The sequence below is a fragment of the Pseudochaenichthys georgianus genome, chromosome 5 (genome assembly GCF_902827115.2).
Source record: "Pseudochaenichthys georgianus chromosome 5, fPseGeo1.2, whole genome shotgun sequence".
Taxonomy (NCBI): Eukaryota; Metazoa; Chordata; class Actinopteri; order Perciformes; family Channichthyidae; genus Pseudochaenichthys; species Pseudochaenichthys georgianus.
Genome location: NC_047507.1, coordinates 34552365 through 34580164, shown reverse-complemented (window position 1 = coordinate 34580164; position 27800 = coordinate 34552365). Strand labels below are relative to the sequence as shown.

Here is a 27800-nt window from a genome sequence, read left to right as displayed (position 1 = left end):
CGGCATTTCCCTTTGCAGTTCTCCCTCCGGACCAGCAGGGGGCACTGACGCTCCGTGACGTTGGTTGCGTAGCAGCGTTTCTTGGTTACGGTAAAGCTAAGCTAACAGCTAGTTTGCATCTCTTGCTGTTTCCTGCTCGGCTCAGCGGGGCTCCTCCTCAGTGTCTTCCCGGCGTTTTCAGTCAGTGACACACGGACGTTTACATCAGACTTTCACCGTTTATCCTCCGGGAATGTCTTACCTGGAGAAGCCGGCCCCCGGCAGGCTGCTGCTGGACGACACCGTGCCGCTGTCTGCGGTGATCGAAGCCAGCCAGAACCTGCAGTCCCACACGGTGAGTGTTTATCGGGAATAAAACGGCAGGTAACCGTTAACAACATGTAGGTTTAACGGTAACAGCTTATTTAAATGGTTAATTAGTGGTAGATGTTAATGTCTGGTTATTGGTGAGTTTACAAATATAGCTAAGTTGATTTACAAGTGGGCGTTTGAGCCTCTCGCTGCGTCACCGGTTCCTTTATCGGACACAGATGTGAAAGCTTTATTTCGTATCCTTTCCTGTACATCGTTACACTAACCACCAACCGTCGTTCACAACTAAATACATAATAGTTTTAAAACAGAACAATCAACTCAAACAATACGTGTATAGTCAAATTGTAAGCATCAGTGTTGTAACATAGATCCATTATCGGACAGACAGGCAGCTGACCCTGGCTCTGTGTCGCTGTCACTGATTAAGCAATTTCCTGGAAACTCTCTGCAAACTGCTGATATACAGGCTTTTGGAGTGGAGCACGGACACTGACTGGATGAAGGACCAGGAGCTGAGACAGTGCCAGTGATAGCCCGAGAACAGCCGCTGATCTAAAGCACATTAAACCGGTTAAAGTGTTGCGTTGTATAAATTCCTCTTAGTTCTGACCCACCAACACTCTCTAAAACACAAACTATGGTCGGGTCGAATGTGTAATGGTCTGTTGCAACATAACATTTAAATACGTATGTTACATGATTTATCCCTTTTACATCCTGCTCAGAACATTGTATCAAGACCACACGCATTTTACAGATGTAAAACATTCATAATTTACAAGTGCTAAATGATGTATGTTATCTATGGTGAATTCAAGATGGAGTGGGTTGTATAACCTTTTATAAACAACAAACAATTAAGTATTTTTCCTCTAAAGGAGCGTGGCATCTTCAACCAACATTACAATTCCATCATGCTGGGAGTAGCCAATGATCAGCATTACTTTGAACTGAAATGTGTACCTTAAATTCGTGTGTGCAATACAAAAAAGACGTTAATAACAATGGAACTAGCCTTGTTAATATTAATGCAGGACATGTGGTCTGTCCGATAACGGACGCATGTGCGGTTGTTTGTTGTTGTCAGTCCGACAGGGATCAGCTGAGCCAGCCGGTTAACCAGGCGTGCTAATGTCAGGCATCTGATCATTGTTGGTGTTAATGTTAGTAAAAGAAAACCATAAACACATAGGAGAGACTAATAATGTTGGACGTAATCATTATATTCATGTATTTATTTGTATCAAAAACATTGCCTTCTCCTCATTGCTATAGACTTTTTTCTATTAATCCTCATTGAAAATCAACCAAAACAGCCACATTTCTGTTATTCAGATTCCAGATTTCCTTGAGGCTGGATCTGTCAGATGACCTCTGAATTTCCCAATATAAGCGGCTGAAATGAATGCAACACTGTGAGGCCAGGCCCCTGCTCACTGTTGCACTGTGCTGGGGAAACCCTCATTTAAAGTCACACACAGACATTTGTATTGACACAAATTGCTAAGTGAGTGCTGGATAATAACCTTGTCGTTAGGTCAACTACATTTGTTCTAGATTGCAAATACAAGCATAATATTATTGTTAAAAGGATAATACTCCAACTCGGTGAATCTGCTGATACTACTGCACTGATTTTCAGCTCGGCGGGACTGCATGCCTGTGGCAGGGGAAAGGCCGCTGATTACCCTACATATAAAACAAAAGAAGCACATGACTGCTACAGGAAACATCAACAACACATTATACAACAATCAGGCGAAGGGCGTTAACATAAAGAACATCAACTGAAAGAAAACACATGCATTCACACTGCTCTGTCAGTCAAACGATTCAAATTGGTTTAACGGGATTAGCTTGTCTAATTTAACAAGCTTTTGCAGATTGTTTCAATTGTGTATGGTATAGTATTAAAGCGCTAGTTTCCCCATCTCAGTATTAACATGATTAATTTCAAAGGGCAACTATTTTTGGAAGCGAATTAACTTTGAATTTGATTGATAGTTAAAAAGACCGAGAAGATATTGGGTAATTTGTCACGAAGAGCTTTGTAAATGTCACCCAATATTTTTTAGAAAGTCAGATGCTGAATCATGTTCCAGCGTATTGCAGCATCCCTATTTTTAAAATACTTTTGTTTTTAACGGCTTCCACACGCCCAAGATGATTGCAGATTAAAGGTCAGCCTTACAGACTCACGAGTGGAGAGTTATGAGGATAGCAAGAAGGCAGGTTTATTATAACTGCACTATTAAAAAAACAAACAAGGCAATTCAAAGTACTTTGCATAATGGATTTTAGTTCATATCGGCTGGTTTATTTATGTAGCACATTTCAATGAGGCAATTCAATGTGCTTTACATACAAACACAATAAAAGCATTAAGATAAAGTGCTAAAGAAAAGCATTATGAAACAACGTCCTGTAAAAACATTACATTGCATTTAGCTGACGCTTTTATCCAAAGCGACTTACAGTAAGTACATTCGACCAGGAAGACACAACCTTGAAGAAGACAGAATCATAAAGTACATCAGGTTTCATAGAGCCAAGCATTTCAAGTGCTACTCAACTGGCTTTAGGTAAGTCAGCCCTTTATTAGTATATAAGTGCTTTGTTAATAGTTCTATCGCTCGAAGTGGAGTCGAAAGAGATGAGTTTTCAGTCTGCGCCGGAAGGTGTGTAAGCTTTCTGCTGTCCTCATTTCAATGGGGAGCTCATTCTACCATTTTGGAGCCAGGATAGCAAAGCCACGTGTTTCTGCTGATGGGAACGTGGGTCCCCTTTTACATACTTAAAAAAGCCACAAATAACATAATGAATACAAAGTTGCAGTGCAGGGTAAGACATGGAGAATGATTTGATTGAGTAAAAGGCAGAGGCACAGATCTTCTGCAGTTAACAAAAGATATGTGAAAGACTTGGAAAGACGTCACAAAAGTGAAATGGTGATATCCATTGAGTAAGCTGTCTGAAATGCTTTCCCTGAGCATTTTTGATTTCAATGCATTTGTTGTTGTTGAAACTCATGGTTGCTGCTATCTTTGAGCCAGGTTGTCTTTATAAAAGCGTTACCTGATCTCAGTGAGACTAATCTCATAAAGAGATGGTTTTGATAGCCTATAATAGACACTGTGATGCTGGAAACCCGTTGTTGTTGTTGTTGTTGTTGTCATGCTAAATGTTGTTTAAAGTCCCATTACAAAGCCTGAGTTGTGAAGCTGCTCACATGTCACCTCAGAGCAGGAAATGAACTGTACGAAGGATCAGATTGAAGAAGAACAACAGACTAATACCATGGTTGTTGTTCTCGTACTGAAGCTCCTCAGGTTCTCCCCTGCACGATGTTATGTAAAGCGTTTATTTGGAAATGAAACCAAGTGAACACACCCATGATCGAAAACCTGTTTGATCCACGTGGCATTTTCTGTTCTTGTGACCTGTTGAAACTACGAGTCTCTTCATCATAAAACCATGACCTTAATCTAATGATAAAGACTTACTTACATATTTCGACTTCATCTTTTTGCGTAGTTAAAATTGTATATATCTTAATGACAATTTTTTTTAATAATACTACAACTTAGTTTTTTATACCGAGTTATATAGAGTTATTTTATGAAGTCATTCTTATTTAAACACTGACTGAACTGTGTATGTGTAATGTTATCACTTAAAACGTTCCCAAATTCCATCGTAAAACTTCCTTTCTTTGATAATAATAATAATGTGTATATTTTTCACATAAATTAAATCCTTGTTTAAATATTAAAATTAAATATTCCCTCTCTCTAAAATATCACTTTTTATTTTCTTGAATGACCTTTTCAAATGTTTGCTGAATGTCAGAGACGCACACAGACACAGATGTTTGAAATGTCAAGGTTTATTTCACATTTGTCACCTCTATCCTTCGCCCCGTGTTTCATAAACGTATATTTCTACTGATAAAACAATAAAGTGCTATATTTTCTCTCGTCTCTCAGGAGTACATCGTCAGGGTCCAGAGGGGCGTGTCTGCAGAGAACAGCTGGCAGGTAAATTACAATCACTGGGAGTGAATATCACCACTCTAAACACAGGGTTCGTACGGTCATTGAAAACCTGGAAAAGTCATGGATATTGAAAAAGCTAATTCCAGGCCCTGGAGAAGTTCTGGAAAACATTATTTTTCTTAAAGTTTTGGAAAAGTCATGGAAATGTAACTAAAGTTGCATCAAATATAATTTATATTTTATCTAATCGCCGAAATAGTAATACTATAATGATAATACATACTGTATCTTATAGTAATGAAACGTAAAATGGCATTTAGCTGATGAGGTGTTTTGCTGGTGAGAGATTTTAGTGGCTTTAGCGCGTGGAAGCCAGTAAGCCTATTTGATTTGTTTTAGATGGGCACGACATGTTTCAGATGCAGACCTTATTTTCCTGGTCTATGTTAAAATAAACCATTTTCAGTGGTTCCGCTGAGAAAGGGTCATTCTTTTGGTCATGGGAAATGAGGTAAAGGTCATGGAGAAGTCAGTGGTGAAAAGTGTATGAACCCTGTAAAAAGCCAATTAGGGAATTAGTTTGGCAGTAAAATGAACCTTCAATACTGTGCTTGTTTAATCATAACACCATCAAATGATGAATGGACTGATGTGTGTGTGTGTGTGTGTGTGTGTGTGTGTGTGTGTGTTGCAGGTTATTCGGCGCTACAGTGACTTTGATGTTCTTAACAGCAACCTGATGGTGAGTTTAACATCTTTAGAGGGGCCCTGCTATGCTGTTGGGGGCTTCCCCTTTCCTGTGGTGTGTTATATATGTTTTTGTAAATCGAAATAGTCTGCAAAGGCTACAAATCCATGGGTTCCCTCCAGAAGGAGTTTCTCTCCTACACTCCCCCCATCTGTAAGCCGTTGACCAATCACAACAGAGCCGGGTAGCTAACCAATAAGAACAGACTGGGCTCTGGTTTCAGACAGAGGGTAAACATTGAAAGAAAATGAGGATAAGATCTCCCCGTTAAAGTTGACCTGATATTGCAATTCCAATATGACTGAGGATATTGGAAGGAATGATATATTGTACATAATTTATCTCATTATCATTGAAAGGAACACACACACACACACACACACACACACACACACACACACACACACACACACACACACACACACACACACACACACACACACACACACACACACACACACACACACACACACACACACACACACACACACACACGGTTCATCTTAGCCAACCGCCTTCCTGTTTGGAAACGCTACATGGCGGAGTGTTACAACATGTTTAAGACTTTGCTGTTGTGTAAAGATTACCCACAAGCCTGACACACAGTTGGCTCTACTTGTGTTGTGTGGCAGGTTATCCCGGCTGTGACTTGTCTTCTCTTCAGGTCAAAAGATTCTTGGATAAAAGGAAGTTAGCAGCAGTTTTTTCTGCTGAGGTTTCTCCTGCTCATTTCCTTTGGGGGTCTCAAACTGACCCTGATCCTCAGTCAGCAAGCAGAACTGAGTGAACCCTGGTGTTGTACACAAACAGTCTATAGTGGATAACGCAAAAGACCTTTGATGTTGATAAGAAAACGCGCCTCTCCGTCTTTCTCTGCAGGTTTGTGGCATCAGTCTCCCTCTGCCTCCAAAGAAGTTAATTGGGAACATGGACAGGGAGTTCATTGCAGAGAGGCAGAGAGGACTGCAGGCCTTTCTGGACTCCATTACCCAGCATCCCATGCTTTCCTGCTCCTTGACTGTAAAGAAGTTTCTGGACCCAAACAACTATTCTGCCAACTACACAGGTTTGTTTCTTATCTTCTTATTCAGAGGTGGACAGTAATATCAAGTACTTTACTTAAGTACACGTTTAGGTACATTAATGTTGCTTTTTTCTACTCACTACACATGTAATGTGTACTTATTAGCCAACTACATTTACCTCATTAAGTTTAATATAATGACTTGCTTTTCAGATTAGATTTTACATTTAAAAATACTAATTAATGTAGTAATTGATCAGGTTTAACCAGCAGAAGTGATTAAAGGGACCACATGTGAATAAAGCTTTTTCTAGACCCATAAATAAATAATGAATAATAAAATGTTTATATTTTAATATAATAATATGATTTGTTCAAAGATGTTGGCTTTAGGGACATAATAACAAGGCAAAGACAGTCGGACCAGTCATTGTTATCAATCACCAGGAAACACCTTTCTATTGTCTCAAGCTAATGTAAGTGTTCTCTCTCTCTGTGTGTCAGAGATCGCCCTGCAGCAGGTCTCCATGTTCTTCAGGTCGGACCCAAAGTGGGAGGTTCTAGAGCCGCTCAAAGACAACGGTAAGAATGGGACTAATGTCATCTGTTTAACATTAAACCGTTTGTGGTGCTAATGCTAACCGCAGGTTCCACATGCTGATGCTTGCTTTGTTATCATTGTATTCATATTTGCGTTAAAAGGCTGCAACTATTGATACTTTTTACTATTATAATTATGTTTAATTGATTGTATAGGAACTTAAAGAATAGTGAACAATGGCTTGATTGAAAAGGTGTATACAGAAATACTAAGCTTACTTTAAATCCCAAGATGATCAAACTGCTGTAACAGTTCTAAGCTAAATATATGTAGTTTACTTTGATGGATAACAGGAAAAGAAGCAGATCCTCACATTTAGGAGCTGGAACTCGTTTTTGATGAATTATTAAAATAGTTATTATCTTTTCTTTTGATGGACTAACCAACAGTTGCCGAAGTGTTTCAGGTGTACTTGATGTATACGTTATGCAGGGGTTTTTCTAGAAAAATATAGTAACGAGGTTCAATACTGTGTCGATGAGGGAAACACCGTTTATGCTGCGGACGTAAACAACAACGCAAGATCGGAGCTCCGTACACAACAAAACAACAAACAACAAAGCTATCTATGCCGACAGACGATTTTCATATTTTCCGAGTAATTATACAGTTTTTGGCAAACCGACATTTTGTTTTCTCGCATCACTTTCACGGGGAGAATCAGCGTTTTGGTATGAGGGGGCAAGCCGGAAGTAACAGGGTGCATAACCCCTGGTACCCGGTTTAGAATAGAGCCTGCATTATGTACGTCAAGTTGTCCCCTTTAACCCGTTAACAGTAAACAGACTTCATTCAGGAGAAGAGTCATTTATTTACTGATGACTGTTTCACTCTCTGTACTGATTTCCATTCCAGACGAGTTTCATTGAGCCCTCACAATGATCCTGAAATACAAATAAAAGTATAATACAGCACATAAAAAGTTTCCAGTACATTTTGAAGACTGCATTTATTTGATGATGTAATGCTTGGACGAGGAGGAGTTGCTTTCATACTTGATGAGTTGAGTGACATGCTGACTGTTTTTCAGGATGGAGGATCAGGAAGAAATACTTTTTAATCAAAAACAAAGAGCAGCCCAAAGAGCGGTATCTGCTGAGCTGGGTGAGTGACAGGAATCAAAGCATGTGACACCTTGGTCTCCTTTTGACTTTAATCCTCATTGATCGAATTCACTGATTAAACCCACATGTGTACACATACTACATATATCATCCAGAAATGTAATACAAGTGCAACATGAGTTTTATCTGAGTCTTTACAAAATGAATTTAGATCATCCGAGTTATTTTTTAAATGTTTATGAAGTTCCAAACATGTGTAATAACAAGCCCCATCATTTGTAATGCATGCCTTTATGCACTGCGTGTATATAACGTTTTGATTTTTGGAAATATTTATTTTTTATATCAAATTTTAAGTTTTGTTTATTTGGATGATATTTATTGTATTTTGAACCAGATTATGCCGCTTTTTCTCCGACTGCTGTAAAATCCCAACTTCCTACTGCTTGCAGTCTGGTGATGTCTTCATGTCGTGCTCCGTCTGTCTGCAAACATCTGACATGTGTAATAGAAAAGCGTTTAAGGAAGAAGTAACACGTGGAAAGTTTTACTATATATATTCGTACTTGTCTTTCTCTTTCGAGGGAGAAAGCAGAAAAAGGAAGAGTGTTCCTCTTTCACTTCCATGTATCACATACTCAAAGATTTCCCACAGTCCAGAAGATTGAATTTATGCTGATTTAAACTCAATAAAATGTTATTAAGTGATGTGTAGTTTCAGTCCGAAGCAACAGATATCATGCAGTCTGTAAACAGTCTGGTTAGAAGTGACTGTTTTAGTTTTTACTGAAAATGTTTTAAAGGAAACAGATTTAAAGGAATTCCTTCAGGGCCTTTTAATGCACTTAAGGATTGAATCTGATCTATTAAACGGTCTACATGACTTAAACGACATTTGCTTTTAGAAGGAAATCGGAATAAAACATAAAAATCCAGAATAACTAATAACCGTGTGCGTGTGTGTGTGTGTTAGGTGGACCTGGGTCCTGATAAGGTCCTGTCTGACAAAGACCTGCAGTCAGCCATGAAGCTGCTGACCAGCCTCTCGGTACGTGAACATCAAACACAGTAACTTCACAACACACAGAGCTGAAGACCTTAATCTGACTTTCTTTCATGTGCTTTATATGTTTGCATAATAAACAAACATTAATATGCTACAGAAGAGTAAAGTGTGTTTCTGAATTTGCAATAACAACAAAAATGAGCCAATATGTTGTTACATTACAAGGTCATTAACATGCATCACCATCCTGTACATTTGACAAAGATTATCTTTAAATTATATTAAAAATGATTAAATACTGAAGACAGCCCTAGCTAGTAATAGAAAATGATACTATTTAGATTTTAATACAATTATTGAATCCAGGGATGGATTTGTTTCTACTTGAATAGCTGCTATAAATAATCTTCCCCCCGCTGCAGGTCCCATACCTCTGTCCCCTGCTGTTCTCCAGCACCAGCGAGTCCTCAGCGCTGCTCATCCGGCCGTTCAGTGAGAGAGGCTCCCTGAGAGACCACATCTGCAAGGTAAGTGTGTGTCCTAGCATTACTATACTTGTGGGGACCTACATCTGTTTACAGTCACGTGTGGGGACTCGCCTCCCTTATGGGGACAAAATGGAGGTCCCCATAAGGGGAATCATTAATTTTAGGGTGAAGATTCCACAGTGTAGAAAAAGTAGATACTTAAAAGTACTCATTATGCAGAATGAAATGCTTAAAAGTAATTTGTGTCATACTTGTGGTTCATAATTTGTGGCTGCATCAATATGTTGCAGGTGGGGATAATCGCACTACTTAAAGTACTGCCTGGTTACTTTATCCATAACAAGAAATGCTCATTAAAAAGGCTATCCCACTGTTCTGAGGCAAGTGACATTTTAAAGTAAATCACCTCACAGGGAAGAGTTGATGTTGTAAGTAGCTATGGAGGTAACTATCTCACTTCCTTATCTCTGTTCAGAGTTGCTGATGCGGCAGCAAAACTGTCTTTGTTTTGATTTTATTACCACTATGAATAAATATATAAAAACTTTTTGTCAAGGGTCAAGTAATAATTACATTTGGCCAAGTAGCTCTCTTACTGACTTGCGTAAAACATTTTTATGAGTTGCTTTATTTATTTTTTTGAAATCAAAAATCTTTTTATTTAGTTTCGACAATCAATAAGCAGTGTTTGTCATGTAGTAATGGTAAACATAATATATGCCAATGCAAATGAGCGATTGGTCTGTGCTGATTGTATGTACAAAAGGACGAATAAAAAACAAAACAAGAAACACAAACAAACAATAACAACGACTAAAGTAATCCCCTGTCACTGCCAGTGATCCTTACACACACGAATATATGCCAGACATATTGTTTGATGAGTATATATGCATGTCAAACAAATGCATATACACACATGCAACCTACGCATACACATTTGCTGTATACATACACATATATACATACATACACATACATACTTAAGCTAAACCAAAATGTGCTGTTTGAGTATAGAAGTGAGTATCTGATCTTTTCAAGTTTCATACAGGACATAACATCTGTCAACCACTGAGTGGGCGGGAAACTGTCTGTCCGTCTAAGCAGGATGGCTCGACGAGCTAAGAGGAGAGCACAAGACAGATAGCCGCCGTTCTGCAGTTAAACGCATCTCCTTTCCCATTACCTCAAATAGGGCAGCCAGAGGCTTTAATGTTTTTTATCAACAATCTGAACAGTACCTTGTAACTAATGTACAAAAAAGTAGTCCCAGCTGTGTTGCCTGGTGGAAAATGAGAACTGTTGACCCTCTGTGTGCAGGCGAAGCCCAGAGAGAGCTACCTGAAGAAGTACTGCAACCCCAAGAAGAGTCAGGGTCTGGAACTGCAGCACATCAAACTGTACGGCCGTCAGATCCTCGAGGTACGTACACACACACACACACACACACACACACCCCCCCCCCCCCCCAGTGTTTTTCATTATTAAAAAGTAACTGTGTTTGTGTGTCAGGGTCTGAAGCTCCTCCACGATGGCGGCCTGTTTTTCGGACACCTGCAGGCGTCCAACGTAATTGTGGATGACGGTGTGTGTCGACTGATGGATGTAGAGAACGGCATGCTGGGAGTTCCCTCAGCGCTGCGACCGGCCTTCATCCAGCTCAGGAAGATCAATGTACGTCAATATTGACCAATTCTAATACATGGGGATTTTTGGTTTAGAAACCTATCCTTATTAATAATTGTAATAAGAGCAAAGACAATTCAAATGCAATACATTTAACAAACAAACAGACCATAATATTAGGCAATGACAAGACAGTAGATGACACAAATTAAAAACAGAGACCATGAAAACTAAAAACTAGTTCATGCTCGCGTTCACACCAAAAAGAGCCGGTAGGCTACTAAAAGTAGTTCATGCGAACCTTTTTACCCCCTCGAAAGTCCCTGCTAGAGAGCAGGGACTTTCGAGCGGCTCTTTTTTGAGAAAAGAGCTATATTTCTGATTGGCTGGGCGGATTGCAAACCACGCCCCGTAAAACTCCCAAAAAGTTTTGTGAAGCCGCCATTTTATTATCCTCGCATTAGCATTATTAGCATTAGCATTAGCCCAGCGCAGAAACGCAGAGAGACTAACTTATGGCAACACAAAATAAAACATGGGAGCGGGGGAGATGAGGAGGTGTCGGCGTTCTGGCGATTTACTCGGAAGGCTTCAGTAGAAGCTGCTGGGAGTCCCAGCAGCTTCTACTGAAGCCAGTCCCCAACTCCGGGGACTTCCGGCCGGGGACTTTGGGCGGCAGTATACGCCGTGAAGTGATTTGCGGCCTGCCAGTAAACCCAAAACAGAAGAAGAAGTGACGTCAGCGGCTTCATTTGCCTAATCCACCCCCAGGGACTTTTTCTGGTGTGAACGCGAACTAAAGAGTTCGCATGAACCTTTGTGGGAAAAGTGCCGCAGTGTGAACGCGGCTAATGTTTTTAACTTCATCTGTAATAGCGTTTGCAAGAGTATTCCATCATTTTCTTGTGTAGTTAAAAAAAACAACCGACTCTGCTTCTTTCTTATCGGATTACATAAAACCATTCCCATCAAAGTAACACACTTACTACATCTCTCTTTCATTTAGCTTGTAATTGTTCATTTAATTAGATGATTATTAGCCAGTACATTATTTTATTGTCTGAAATGGACACGATTTAAAAAATAAAAAATATTTGAAGGTGATAAATGGAGAGGAAAGAAATATTGATAAATGAGCCCGCTTTTCTATGAACAACATGGTACAAATCTACATAGGCCAAGTGTGTGTGTGTGTGTGTGTGTGTGTGTGTGTGTGTGTGTGTGTGTGTGTGTGTGTGTGTGTGTGTGTGTGTGTGTGTGTGTGTGTGTGTGTGTGTGTGTGTGTGTGTGTCTGCAGACCACAGAGAGCATCGACGTCTTCTGCTTTGGACATTTACTCTACGAGATGACGTACGGCCGACCGCCGGACAGCGTCCCCGTCGAACAATACCCCGATGTCCCCTACACTGCTGTGGGTGAGTATATTTAAACACACACACACACACACACACACACACACACACACACACACACACACACACACACACACACACACACACACACACACACACACACACACACACACACACAGATGCTGTCACATGTCAATGTGTTCCTCCTGACATTTAAACCTGAACCATAGTTTACTCCAATGCCCCATTGAACTATTGTGCTTTGTTGATTTCATTTCTGTGTGTGTGTGTTCAGTGTCAGTGCTGCAGTCCATTTTGTCCGCAGAGGCCTGTAAGAGCGGGATGCCAAGAGTGTCGGCGCTCATGCAGACACCGTGAGTCCACATGTCGTCAGTCTACTCACATGTTGAGCGATGACACACATACAGTCTGTCAGCCTATTTTATTTACATGAATCCACGACATGTTGACAGATCTGCTCGGGGAACAAGTTGGTATCAGTGTAAATGACAGTCTGACAACATCTCGATCCAACACAGGGAATGTAGCCTTTGCAGACCATTTACATGCACTCAAACCTTTATCACACACTACAGGAAAGGGAGAACCCTGAAAGCCAGATCGGGTCGCTTTAAGACAAACACATATCTGGAATGTGTGCTCTGAAATGAAAAGGAACCGTATCATATTTTCCTTTTGGTTGCTTTTGAGTCCCAGTGTTTGTTTCGCAGGCTGTTCAGTGACGTCCAGCTCCAACACTCAGAAAAACTCCAGATCAAGGTGAGGGGCTCCGTTTGACCTCTGACAGTTAGTCCATGCACACACAAGTTTCCTTCAGGATGTTGGATTGATCTCATTCCCAAATGTATTCAGATATCACTAAACATCAACTTCATCTTTCTTTATAAAACAAAACACGGCCAGCTCTCCCTCAGGTTTCACGGTTTGCAGATAAGAAATGCTTAAGCACCCGGGTGTTTTAATATTTATTTATTTATATATTTATTTATTTTTTCCTGTCTTTTTTAATCTATTTGTTTTATTTTATTTATTATTATCTTCTGGTTCGTTTTTTGCTTTTTTAACCTTCTACTAAATCATGTAAGCATAGTTTTCTCGCCTTATCTTGTTTCTTTCCTTTTTTTTCTTTCGTTCTAAGCAAATAAATACAAAATAGAGATCAATATTTCCTGAGATTAAAACAACAAAGATGAAGATGACCTTTGACCCCCCCTCCTCTCCTGCAGGTTCCCAGCAGGCTAAAGGAGGCGCTGAAGACGGCGAAGGAGAGTCTGGAGAGGAGGCTGCAGGAGGAGCAGAGAGTGGTTCGTCTCTCGTTCATTTGTTTATTTATTTTCCCTCTGCTCCCTTTATGCGGCTTCACTGGAGACATCTTGGAGGTCGTGTCCTTCGTGTCAAATCTCTATATTTTAAATACATCGGTGATAAGGTGGGAACGATGCCTGAGGGCTCATGTGACTTTAAAGACTTTGGAAAAACATTGCAATATCATTTCCCACAACCTTTTCATGTTGCAAAAACAAAAGCTCGACTGACACTAATGAGGATTATTTCAAGACGAACTTCCTGTTCTAGCTAGAAAATACAAAGTGACTTCATGCAGCCATTTCATATTTTCTAGTCAAATTACATTCGGACACATAAGGATTGTTATCCCTGTTCCTAAAAATAAACTGATATCATTTCTCAGAACTTGTCCGTGCATACAAGTATACAAGGTTTCCTTCAGAATATTTAATTCCAAAAATAATGTGTACTATATTGACCATCTTTATGTTCCTTTTATAAAACAAAATATGGCCAGTCCTTCCTAAAAGATTGTTTGTCCTCAGCACGGGTGTCCAAACTACGGCCCAAGGGCCAAATGCAGCCTGTTGTCTATTTCTAATTGGCCCTCAGCAAATTCAAAAAGTAATCTTTTCTTATATTGTACTCCTTAAATACATGTCTAAACATATAGTACACAGTAGTGTTCATGTGTTAATTAGCCCACTTAATAAGAGAACATTTCCTAACAAATCTTAGCTTAGCTGCCTACACTTGCATTTACATTTTATTTTTTATTTAACCAGATAAAAGCATTGAGATAAAATCTCATATGCAATGCTGACCTGGCCAAGAAGGCAGCAACGTTACACATGTTTACACATAACACAGACATGTAAAATACAAAGAACACAACTAGGTAAACAAAAGACGAAAAGCAGTCGCTACATTGTGCACATTTGGGACAGTAAGGTACACTACTCATTATAATATATTATAATGAATAAGTGAAACCCTACGGAGAGCTGTGATGTAGGCTGTTTGTATTCTCAAAGCAGATTCAAGCATAATGTACCAACATTTGATTGATTTAGCTAACTCATAACCAGAGTTGGGTGTAACTGTATTACTGTTGTCGGTAACGGAGTAGTGTAACGCGTTACTTTTATAATTCAGTAATCACACTACAGTTACTAACATTGCCCCGACACGCGTTACTTCGTTACTTTTATAAAATAATCACACTCACTGACAGACAAGAGGGGTTTCCGCCGCAGGTTTATATACATGTAGGCCTGTGTAATCTGAGACCACATCTCCACGTGCCGTGCTGCAGAAACATGGCTGAGTCTTTTCATCTGTAAACTCCCTCAACGGGCCGCTCGCTCTCTTTTGTTGATCACCCTCTCACCGGTGAACAGTTCAATGTCCCGCTTCATTGTAGGAATTCTGCCATGTCTCTACCACTTTAGTTTGACCATCTCTGTTACTAAGTTATGGAATACTAAATAAACAAGTAATTAGATACCTTACCGTTACTGCGCTCATAAAGAATGATAAGAATAATGCCTCTTGAACTGGTTTCATTAATTAGTGTCTTGACGTTTTACAGACTGTTAGCTTGTTGAGGTAGGCTGGTAGCCTATTTTAGAGCATATAGAAAGAAAGACTTGTGTTATGTCTTCCTTAATGCAATAGTAATTGGGGGTGCAAGTGGAGTCTCGCAGAGGCAAAACTGTGGCGCACTTACACTGTAGGTGCGCCGCAGTCTGCGTGATCTGCCTGTAGGGAGGGGTGGGCCGGCCCTGCGAGTAAAGCAACGAGTTACTTTATGTAGAGAGTAACGAAGTAGTGTAATATATTACTTTTTTTTTTTTAAAGTAATATGTAATATATTACTTTTTTTTAGTAACGACCCCATCTCTGCTCATAACTTCACTTATAAGGCAATACACCTCAGCTCTCGTGAGGGGCCCAGGCCTTTGTATGCTTTTCTATGTGGCCCTCAATAATGTTGTCATATTTGTATTTGAAGTGCCACCAACACAGAAGGCTGACCCGAGCGAAGTCTCACCACGGCTCAGAGGAGGAGAAGAAGAGGAGGAAGATTCTGGCGAGGAAGGTAGGCAACAAAATGTAGCACCAACTGCACAACAGAATAACATCTGACCATCCACACAAACAATACAACAGCTACAAATAATCTTTACAGTGACTCTGGTGCTAAGAACCATGGGATATGTTGTTTTCTTTTTTCAGAAACCTACAGGAACAACTTTAGAAATGACAAATGTATATTTTATGTTTGAGTTTAGTGGTTGTACTTTGGGGAAGTGTAAATGGTGCTTGTTAGTGATGTTACATGAAAAGTGAAATGTAATGTTTTTTTTTTCTTATTTGCAGAAGTCACGACAGTCGGCTTTTGAAAATGAAGAAGACGTCTCTGTCAGAAACAACAATAACTCTGGTAGATCACTGCTGTTCATAAACTCAACAAATACTCAATTTATGTTTTAGGTTTTTAAGGTGCTTGGATGTCCTTTCGTGGACACAAATGTTCGCACGACGTCATACTAAATAAGCCAACAACTTGATTCAAAATATTGATTTTAAAATGCTTTTATTAATTTAAAAATTAATAGGGGGGGAGGGGGTGCTAGTGACTTACCGCAGAGGTTGACATTAAGGGTAAAATGGACTTGTATTATCACTGGCCCCACCATTGTAACCACTGGCCCGGAGCATTCGTCCAAAGAAAATCGACTAATAATGAAGAAAATTAACACATTTGTTGCAATAGTAATTTATGCACTAAATACATTACTACTTGTACTCATACTTGCCAAGCCTCCCGATTTCATTGCCCTCTCCCGGGGTCATATTTCTCTCGCATTTCTGACAAAATCAGATTTACTCAGGACTGTTTCCACTCGGACTTTAATACAGCTACACCATTGTTTGGTTTCCGTGGTAGCGCGTCTCTTTAGTCACAGAAAACAGAACAAGCGACAACTCTACCCTCTGCTCACTCCTTTCCTGGTTTTGAAATGCTCCCGATTTCTGAGGTCTCAAGGTTGGCAAGTATGCTTGTACTACAACATTTGAATCATCAGTTCTTCCTCATTTTCCTCAATTGTTCATATTTGTTTTATTAAAATAATGATATTGTGGTCATTGTTAAAAAATGTCTGCTATTATTATGAGTATTATTATTTGTACTTTGTAGAAATGCACTTTCTGCCTTCCTGTCATTAGGAGTAGTTACTGTAGAAATGTAATGGCTATGTAATAGATTAGATTAGATCCTTCATTATCCTAAACTGCTGGGATATTTCCCTTTAGCCAATACCTTTATATTGTCTACTCTTCACTTACTGTCAGCATAGGTCGGCATTGATGTACAGAGCCGACAGAAGACCTTGTTTATATTGGCATCATATTGAGAGGTGCAGCCAGTGACGCGTCCTGAAACCAGGAAGTAAGCTGCTGGTTCCCTCCACAAAAAGCAATGTGATTTCTCCACAGGGTTTTGGAAAATAGCTGGAAATAAGGTCTGTGGAAAACAAACCTGTTTGATAAATGCACGTTTTGTTCAGCCGGATAATCTCCACATGTCTACCCTACTTTTATAATTTTCTAATCATAAATCTAATCGATAGATTATAAAAGGGTTTTAGGACGCGGCACTGCACCACTCTATAGAAGTCAACTCCATCGATCAAGCTGGCTGAGACTTTCTCTCCCTCTTCTTCTCATGCTCCCTGTCACTCTCCTTTTAACTCCTCCGGTGACTTTCTTTTATTTGACGATAGTTTTTTGCACGGCGCTTGGCCGGTTACCGCTGGTATTAAAAACATGTTGGCGAATGGTTGGGTGGCGCGATACTCTGTAGTGAAGGAGCGCGCTCACGGGAGCCCGCTCGCGCTCACGGGAGCCTGCTCCGCAGCAAACAGCTGTTTGCTTTTCCCCCAACAACGACAACCGACTCACGGAACGCTGTTGTAGCGTTGATAAACGAAACAATTTAACTAAATTGCTAGTCAAAATACCAATACCACAGGACAATTTTTTTAAAGCAATATTTGTAGTGGCCCGAGCGGGCAAGTGGAAAGTACGTTATGCTGGCCCGAGGTGTCTAAATAGTGCTTCCGTGCCAACGGGCCATTTAATGTCGAGCCCTGCCGGTTACCGGCCGGCCCACATCGTCCGACCGGCCCACTTCAGTACCGGCCCACCGGGATTCGCCCCGAACGTCCCGATGGCCAGTCCGCCCCTGTCCAGCACTCTCTTTCCTTGCACTGTTTTTCTTTTCTTGACTGGGGACAGTTAAGAATCCAAAGTTTCATGCTCTCCACAAATATAAACAAAAGTATTCCACAGTGTTTTCTGACAGATGAAACTAATGTTTGTTGTCCACAGCTGACGTTAAATTGTCTGCACTCCTTTCTGCGGATTGATATGACTGCACACAGTCTCTTTATCCTCCTAAGCACGTTCTGTTCTCCTTAGCAGCGCCTGTTGTACAACAATAACAGACCTCTTGAATGTCTGAATTGACCAATCAGATTAGAATATTGACCTAAGCCTTGTAATAATTGGTGTTTACCGTCTGCACAAACCTCGTCATGGATTGAAATGTGGATAGTTATCCATTGTCTGTCTCTTGATCTGTCACGTTAAAGCTTTATCTGTAGATTGAAGGGATCCTTTGTAGTTTTTTTATAAACAAAGTTACATTTAGTGTCGACACACTGTAACCTTAATATCATTTATCTGTGCACGCAATTTCTTTTTTTTTATTCAGATTTTTGCTAAATATAATAATTTGTGTTTTTTTATTCTTTCTCTCTTTAGGTTCTGGAGCCAGTTCACCTCCCACATGCCCCTCCTCGCCCACCCCCCCACCCACCACAGGTAGGCCTGCCTGTCTGTCTGTGTCTCTCTGTCTCTCTCTGTCTGTCTAAGTATGAAACAGATTCCAGCGCCCCCTTGTGGTGAGGACATGCTGTGATGTGTCGGCATGTTACTCAGAATAATAACGTGTTCCTATTAACCCAGAAATTCCCCCCATTCCTTTTCATGAGAGATGTGCATATGTAAAAATGAAGACTTAAAGTTGACTCTGTCTGTCTGTCTCTTCACCTCTTCTCTCATGATAATCACAGGTATTCTTTTCTTCTATAGTAGGTTGTATTATACACTTTGTGTCTTTAGCTAGCCTCACTCAGGCTAGGAAACACTAATGTTTACATGTATACGTTAAAGTGTGAGTCTGGTGATTAGGGATGTAAGAAAAATATTGACATATGATTGTTTGTCAATAACAATGCATGACTTTTAAATTCATTGTTTGTAAAGCTCAATGTCAGAAAGTGGCTCAGATTGCCCAAAGAGCTACGATGCAGCCGATGGCCATCTTTGAAATTGGCCTTCATTTAGCCGTCAAGTACACTTCAGTAACGTTTGTGACTGCATCTTTCACAGTTGCGAGTCTGTGCACATGCTGACCAGGTTAAACCAAAGTTAGAAATGCGTCCACCAGTAGAGGTTTCCATCATTGCACCTATTATTACGGGACTTGTGATTTTTGCAAGATTTTACAATATTGCATATCCAGCTGCAGTGCAAAGCAACACATGGAGGAGAAGAGTGACACGATAAAGTCAAGACGAGGGAGAGCTCTTGTTACACGATTATTGCACTGCAGTTTATTTTGACACCGTCAGCTTTTTGAAGGGAAAGATGATACAAACAATGTTTATTGTTATGCTGCTTGATTTTCAAATATCACGCCAGCATTAATATAAACTGTTAACCCTAAAACAAGAAACTACATTTTTGTTCTACGGTACCTTACACCTCATACATTTATTCATTTTTTGTTTTACTAGTTTGAACCTTAAGTGATGCAAAAAAGAATCAAATGTGAGGAAGTATAGTATTATAAAACACTTTTGAAATGTAATTTGTAGACCATTACAATATTGTGATATAAAGTACATTCACTTAGATTTTGAAATATTTCCACCCGTACCAACGCCGACAGAATATCACCAGACTCAACATTTACATTTCCACAACAATGACATTAATACGACATCAGTCTCCTACCCTGATGTTAGTGTCTCCTTTCCTTATTTCCTCTCCTCCTCTCCTCGTTGTCCTGGTGATTCTGTGTAAATGCTGATTGGTTCACTGAACAGATAATTGTCATCTCCCTCTCTTCTTCCCGTGCTGTCTCCACCGTAGAGCATGCTCCATTCTGACCGTGTCGTTGGGTAAAGTAAAGATTTAAAATGTCGCTGCTGCTGCTGATGATGATGATGATGAAGGTCACTGGTGTTTTTTTTAAAGCCGTCGTACACCCTGGCTTCCCAGCAAGCTCAGAGGTCTGCCTCATAATTGTGATCTCAAGTTAAAGAAACTCAAGAGTAGAATAGACTTCACTCATGTTAAAGTCGGACAGAGCGGGATCACGAGTGTGGATCTAATGCAGTGAGCAGCAGGTTAAGATCAGAGACTTATAAAGTAAAGCTGAAATCCAGGATTTGGTTGGTCTGGGGAAGTGTTAAAACTTCTTAAAGGTCCCATGTCATGCTTTTCCCCGTGTGTGTTATGAAGGTTTTTCTGCATGTAAACGGTCTGCAGAGTCACACACCCTCAGAGTGCACCCTGTAGCGAGTACAACTCTAGGCCAGAGAACACCCGTCTGTGCTGCCCCAGAACGCCTGGCTTTTATTTTTCCATTTGTTTCTTCCGGGAACCAAAATGGACCAATCCACGGAGCTCCTCACACACCAGGATCCCTTGGCGTCACTATCAAAATATTTCTCATTGACTTGCATAGAGCTCCCTGAACGCTGGACGAGTTGGGGTCGCGGAGAAATGCTCCCCGCGACCCATTCTCACATCGTTATTATAAACCTTTTTCTTACTCAATATCAAGCCACACTTATTGTTACTACTTCGGCTGTGAGTGTGTGTGTGCTCAGGATGAGTTTCACGCTGTATCGCCGACCCGGAAACCACACCAGTAAGCCAGCTCACTGAGCAACGAGCCTCGCAACGTCCCGACCAATCAGAGCACACTGGGCTCACAGGGGGGGGGGGGGGGGCAGGAGCTCCAGCAAGGTGTGTAGGACAGAGAGTGATACACATACTTTACAGAGATGCTGTGAGAAACCAATGTGAGTTTGGAACACTGAACAATGTGAATCTATTCTAGTGGACCTCAACCATGATGATCAGTAGAAAGGGCCATGACATGGAACCTTTAAAACTTGATACTGGGTTTTGTGGCAGATACTAATATTGATAAATCAGATATCATTATTTAAATTGATATCATTCTTATTATTTTTTAAATAAAGGCATTATGTTTGCGTATAATCTTAAGCTTTGGTTTCTAAAGAATCTGATTGTTATTTAAATGATCCATGTGATTTAATGGGCTTAGTTGGATTGGGACCACGGTGAAAATGTTTTTGGAAGGCTTGATACTGAAGCAGATTAGTTTGATAACAAATCTATCAATCTCCTGACTTTACAGCACTGTGAAGTTATTGAAATGTTTAGTCAAACAATCTAAGTTAGCAACCACTAATTCTACAAATACATTAATACTACTACTAAGCATTAGAGCATGGAGACATGTCCCAGTAGAGACTCTAAACACTAATATGATCCTGAATGAGCTGAATCCGGCCCCTTCTAGGAATCAGCCAGGGGAGAGGGACCTGATGAGATGAAGTAAAGCATCAATAAAGCATTGCTTGTCTAGAACAGGGTGTACGCACATCTTTATAAAAACTTCACAATCTGCAATGATCTCCAAAGCTCACACAGTCACCCACTGGTTCAGAAGTTCTCATTGGAGATTGTGATGTGTCAGTTACAGCATGTCCGCCCGTCTGTCTCTGTTTCTGTTGTTCTGTTTGCTCGTGTGTCTGTCTGTTGGGGACGGGGTGTCACGGTGAATACGGTTCAGAAACATTTGTTTTTGGTCAAAAATGTATTTAAGTTACGATAACTTCTTTGTGCTGCTATTAGCTTTTTCATTTGTTGTGCCCATGCTGCAGGTTGCCCCCAGTCGCATGGAGCTGCTGACCCTTCAGTGAATCTTTTATAAGGATTTTCATTTGTGTTGATTAATATTCAGATAATACTTGGTCCTAACACATCTTTAACCAGACTATTTTGCTTTGTATATCTTTTTTACACTGTAATTGATGTGCCTAAACATTGAAAAAAACTACCAATGTGAATATTTAACATCCATCTTGAACATTTTGAAGATCTGTGCCCGTATCTATCAAGCCTCTGACGACAGGAAATCAATCCTGAAGAGTGAAACAAAATCTCAGTGACACGCTTTAATCCTACTTTTAGGACTACAAGTAAAAGCATATTAGCAACTTCTTAGGCAAAGAAAAAGACTGCCAAGTCTGCTGATATTTTAGAGAGTTCCTAACCCAGGAGTCGCCAGAAGAAGGCTTTCAGGCGATTCAGTTTGGTTAATACGTTGGTATTAATATGTAATAACAAAGAACATGCAGTACTAAACAAACGTTGGTAACTCTTACATTGCCAAATGTCATACAAAGTATTTTTTATTGATTTACACTTACTCTATGTTGACAAGGTATTTAATTCTAACAGGAATTGGACATAACATTTAATGTTCTCCATCATTATCACTGTGTGTGAAATACTGCAAGATACACACTAAATATGTCCCACAGCTCAGAGTCAAACTTCCTGTATGTATTTATGTTGGGTATGGGACTGTGTTACAGCTTACTATGTGAATGGTTGTGGCAAAGCTATGCATCTATTTTCACATTATAATATTGCATATGCATAGAATAGAATATATCTTTATTGTCATCACACATCAGTGCAACGACATTCAGTTGGCATCTCTCAATGCAATACATAACATAAATAAGAACACATCCATACAAACAGTGATAAAGCAGAGATAGTAGCAATAATAATCAGGGTCATCATATGCACTTTACCAGAATGTTAAAATATATAAAGCTACAATGTTTAAATATTCTTGGGTATTGGTCAATTTGCCCAAACACAAAAACCCTCTCACAAAGATTGTTGCACGACTTTGAAGAGACGCTTGATAAATACGGGACTACTTAACTTGCAGAGATTAAAAACATAATGCAGATAATTTAAAAATGTTTGAATACATTTTCAAACCTCCATGGTGGCGTGTACTGAGGACACCGCCTGTATTAGTCTGTTGAAACTCTGCCAGCATGTGAACTCAGAGCTGAGGCCAGATTTCATATTAAATCAGGTGAATTATGAAACGTTGACACATCTGATCACAGAGGTCTCACTGCAAGTGTAACTGAAGAATCGTCTGAATATTACGTGGGGAAAAACAACGCTAAAGGTCACTGTTGCTGCTATATTGATGAAAGTCAGCTTGGAGATAATCCGCCCCTGCAGGCATTAGTGGCTCTACAATATTTTACCTATTTGTTATGTTTCCGCTCTTCACCACAGCCAAACAACGTATACTCCACTAAAGATATGATCTTACAGCATGTTATCGTCTCCTGCAGTGGCGAGTTTCTCCAGGTGTGGTTAGCATCTGTCTGACTGACAGATGTCCTTTCATTACGCCACAGATAGTTCACTGTTTAGTCAAACAGGAAGGTGGGGTCTGTGGGCTTAACACAGCTTCAGGCTCTGCTTCACCTCTACATGCTGGAGCGCTCTTTTGATTTGCTTTTTTCTTCCCTGTAATCCCTGGGTTCTGTATAACGCGGCACACGTGTCGGAGGATGTACCAAATGTATGTTCAATTTACCATCAGTGCACTGCGTTAATCAAAGCAAGAAAAAGACTGAACACACAGGGGCAGTACCTACTTTAGCACAACAAGGATGTAAAGCCACAACTAGTTTAGAACAAAACTCCCAGAAGGCATTTATGAAAGAATCATCCAATAAGAAGGCCTCAGACGGTTGCCGTGACGGTGAGGTGAAGTTGAGCCTTGTTGGATGAATTCAAGTTTAGCTTTGATCTGAATATTCCAAAAACTATGATTTAATTTAGTCTCCATAGAGAGGCATCCCTCCCCTTTCTGGCGTTCCTTCATGGGATATGATTTTTAAGAACATATGTGCGGTAGTTATGGCAACTCATCAAAGAACAATCATTTTTAGATTGCGTTTGAATTGTGGCATGAAAACACATGTTTTTCAATTCAAAGATCATTTTGCGAGTCAAGTAAGTCTCCGTTTGTTGTAGTATAATGTCCTCACTGACACGAGCCAGCTAGATAACTTCGCTTTGTTCCAGAAGTGAATCCAAGTTCAAAACACTCTGACGTCGTAGCTTCAGAGCTGGAAAGCTAATGAAGTGTTTACCAATGAACTGGGACATATTAGGGTCCCATAGTGGTCCACTGGGAACTGCCCTTTTAGAATGAATACACCCCACAAGAAAGATGAAGCCTCTGCAACTGGGAACTTGAACATAACTTGGAGTATTAGTTCAGGAACCACAGGGCCACGGATTTTCTTGAACAATATTTTTGTGTAACTGACCAGCATCTGTTTGGAGAGTCAAAACATGTTGGATTAGCTGAACTGAAGGTTGGGTTTAAACTGATGGTGGATTGAATTCAGGCTGGAATCTGCAGACGCTGGTTACACAAAGATACTCGAATAACAATTACCACTTTGTATTTGGTCTTTATAAAGGGTTCATTGGTTCTATTTAATGATCAATACACATTTGACTAATGCTTCATAAATTGGTTAGAAGCCATAAAATATAACAGATGTTTTCAAACTCTGAAACGCGCGTGTGGCTTTCTGAGGATATCTCCAGAGCTAGCCTGAGAATCAGAATCAGTGATACAGTGATACTTGTCTGTAAAATCACGAGTATATTGCAAAAATAATTTGGAAATGGCTAATACAGAATACTTTTGTTGCAAGTTTTCCCAAATGTAAACCGATATCAGCTAATGTTAGGGTTTTGAGGTTTTAAAATACCTATTTTTTTCATCACCGATCAGACGGAGCACCTTACGCTGGTTGAAAACCACTGCCTGTAATGTTGAAGCCTACCATTTCTTTAGCCAACCACAGATTAGATGCGAACGTTATTTTATCACAAACCATGAACTGAGATAAAATAGCAAATAAGAAGTCAGGTCATTATTTCATAGACTTGTATACATTCAGACTTCTTTATGCAACATTTGGAGTCACCCCCTGCTGGACATTATAGAGAATGCAGGTAAAAGCCACTTTCACATTGGTTTATCTTAGTTTAGTCTCGGAATCTGAAAAGTAAAGCCAGACCAGTTTAAACCAGTTTATTTTATCTCTGTGTAACCAGCCTCTGGGGAAACTAAATGGCAGAAGTTAATCGTTTTGTTTTCTCACGCTCTCTCCCTTCATTCTCTCCTTTATCCAGGAGCCCTGCCTGCTCCTCCCCCGCCTCCTCCTCCTCCCCCTCCTGCACTGGACTCTCCCTCCTCTCGTCCTCCTCCTCTCTCCTCTGATGGAGCGGGAGGAGGTCGCACCGCCTTGCTGAGCTCCATCCAGGGCTTCAGTAAGGGAAAACTGAAGAAGTCTGAGAGCGTCGACCACAGCAAACCCATTACCTGACCCCCCCCGCCTCCACCTCCTGTCCTCCACCAGGAGACCCCCGTCACCACCACGACGCCGCCGACCCCCTGGTTCTGCACTGTGGTCCATGTGGTTCATTTTTGTTTTTATCGCTACTCCTGCTTTTTCAGCTTTTACATTTTAAAATGTGTGGTGGGAGAGAGTAGAGGGGAAGTCTGTCCTTTCAGGAACTGAACAATCATCTGAAGGTTTGTCCACTTTGACTGCATTCTCACGAGGAGACACCGGGCTCCAGATAGAAACGCTGGTAAACTGGGTGGAGTTGGGTATTTGCTGCTGCTGCTTCTTTTCTGCTTGTAAACGTGGTGGGATTTGAACATTTTGGAACCACTATGGATGCTTCATTTCATGGAGTGGAAACTCTAAATCAGTGCTCTGATACTGTGGCGCTGCACTGCTTCTGTATCTGGTCCAAACACAAGAAAGTTGGTCCACACCTTTCCTCATTTGCAGTCATCTCAAAATATCCAAATTCGAGTAGACTGCCTCACTGCAGGAAGTCCGTATGGCTGCACAGCTAAATGTAATTCCTGTCTTTAAATATTTTTATTTTCCTAAAATAAATGGGGGAAAAAAACCTTTTAGTGCAAAATATTCAACTTCTCTGTTAGATTTTTCTAAAAATGCATGTTGATTTGAAGTGAGAAAAAAATATTTACATAAAAGATGATTTTCATCAGAAGCAAGTGGGAAATGAAAGCCCAGATGTATTTCCACTTGTTTTAGGAGTATAAAACTCAAGTTACAGACAAAGGACTTGATACAAGGATGTTTGCTGCAGTGCGTCTGTCTGAAAGTCAAGCTGGGATCACACCTGGTTTTGTTTGATCTGAATGAGAGTGAGAGATTTGTTTGACTTTGTTGCTTTTTGAGATTCTTACAGTGAGAGCATCTTTGTTAAAACCATGACATGGATGCTCTGCAGTGTTTGTACTTCTAAAGAAACCCCACATCATTCTGTTCAGCTCTAAGAAAGAGATCGCCATCATACTGTAACATCTGCCACACGTCACTAAGAGATGTCTGGCCGATAACGTGGCAGAGTATAAAGGTAGTGTGTGCCACTACTATTGCTTGTGCAGCTGCTCCCTCCATTGGAAATAATGGCTTTGCTCTACACAATGTCAAACTTGCACTTTTTGGTGTGAAAGACCGAGATACAGGTCAGACATCTGCTCTGTCAGAGAAACATGGATCCACAGCTGTGATTGTTTTTAGGGTCTGAAATTAATCTTAAATACTTTTTCTTCACCCAGATCACTAACAATGTGTCATATTTTTATATTATTTTGCCTCTTTGCATGACAATAAATTCCTACTATTTCACATTTCTGACCCATACTGCTGCTTGTCCGTTAACTTGACGTCACTGTTGACCTTATCCCAAATGATCCATCATTCTGTAGATTTCCTTCCTTCATGTTTGAGTAATCGATCCAAAATCAAATTGCAGAGACGAGCTACTGAGAGAAAATCCACCGGAGTCAATATTTACTGACGTTTAGTTTGACTTTATCACTTCATAGCCATGTGGTGTCACAAAGTTGTAATAAAAAGAATAACCCAACTTCAAATTGGGATTCAAGCAGCATCGTTGCTCATCCTGCAGAATTTGGATTTGAATTTCATATTAACTAATGCAACACATTTTGAAATAAGTAATCAAGCTATAGGTCAAAATTGGGTTTGGAAAATGTTGATTTAGGAAAAGCCTGATTGGTTTATCAGTATCGATTTATTTGATTATCTATTGATGCATCACCAAGGAAAGATGTAAAAGCTAGAGGTGGATGTTACTTATTTCTTTATAGAAATAACCTGAAGGAAGGAAATCGGTCCTTGTTTTCGTTTGATTTGATCATTTGACCTTCACTGTCGGTGCAAATAGTTTTTGTTAATCATCTCTGCTGACAGCATTGTAACCTTTTACCTTCATTTCTTTCATTGAGGCTTAATTTCCGACCCTTAAAGTGCTGATTCCTGGTATTCTAAGTCTTTTATTGCATCTGTTTATATTCTGTTGTATTTTATTATGTGTTGTCACAGAGCTGAGATTATTTTATCGTCCCATATGGATGCTTGTGCCTATGGAAATATGAATGTTTTCTTTTAAGATACAAGTGATAATATCCTATATACCAGATGATCTGTTTGTACAAAGTTCTGTCTTCAGGTTAGGCGATGTTCATTCAGATGGACGTTGAATTGCATCAGTATGTTTGTCTGCAGCACTTTATCTACGAGGGGTGAGAGACAAGAGGTGTATTCTTTTTATTCTTTGAAACAATTAAAAGCCCCAGAGCGGTCCTGGATTACAAGTCAAATGGTATGAAAACCACTCTTCAATCTCCAGTAGGTAAATGTATCCACTGTTTTGCCTTGTCGTCGCCTTCAAAATCAACAATATCTCCTCGGCATTACATGCATCTGCAAAATAACCCTCCTCATCATCTATATTTACATTTAAACACAAAAGCTAGCAAGCCTGTTGTCATGAAAACTATTTGAATAAAAAGTGTTTCAGTCAAATTGAGAGCAAGTTGCGATTTTTGCAAATGCTTGTGATGAACTGTGTTTTTAACACACCTAAAAAAGTGTTTTAATAAACAAAGATTAAAGTTT

At 40.0% G+C, this 27800-nt stretch overlaps 1 protein-coding gene across 1 annotated transcript; it reads left to right on the top strand.

Annotated features, from left to right (window-relative positions):
• Positions 1 to 55: 55 nt before the first annotated feature.
• On the top strand, positions 56 to 27800 carry pxk (PX domain containing serine/threonine kinase). Its single transcript, XM_071203212.1, has 18 exons — positions 56 to 334; positions 4302 to 4352; positions 5005 to 5052; positions 5938 to 6124; positions 6587 to 6664; positions 7714 to 7787; positions 8721 to 8795; positions 9176 to 9280; positions 10562 to 10663; positions 10754 to 10915; positions 12165 to 12282; positions 12515 to 12593; positions 12951 to 12999; positions 13467 to 13544; positions 15542 to 15628; positions 15910 to 15973; positions 18361 to 18420; positions 24964 to 27800. The coding sequence occupies exons 1-18, from the start codon at positions 233 to 235 to the stop codon at positions 25155 to 25157; spliced, it is 1713 nt and encodes a 570-aa protein (XP_071059313.1). The 5' UTR covers positions 56 to 232; the 3' UTR covers positions 25158 to 27800.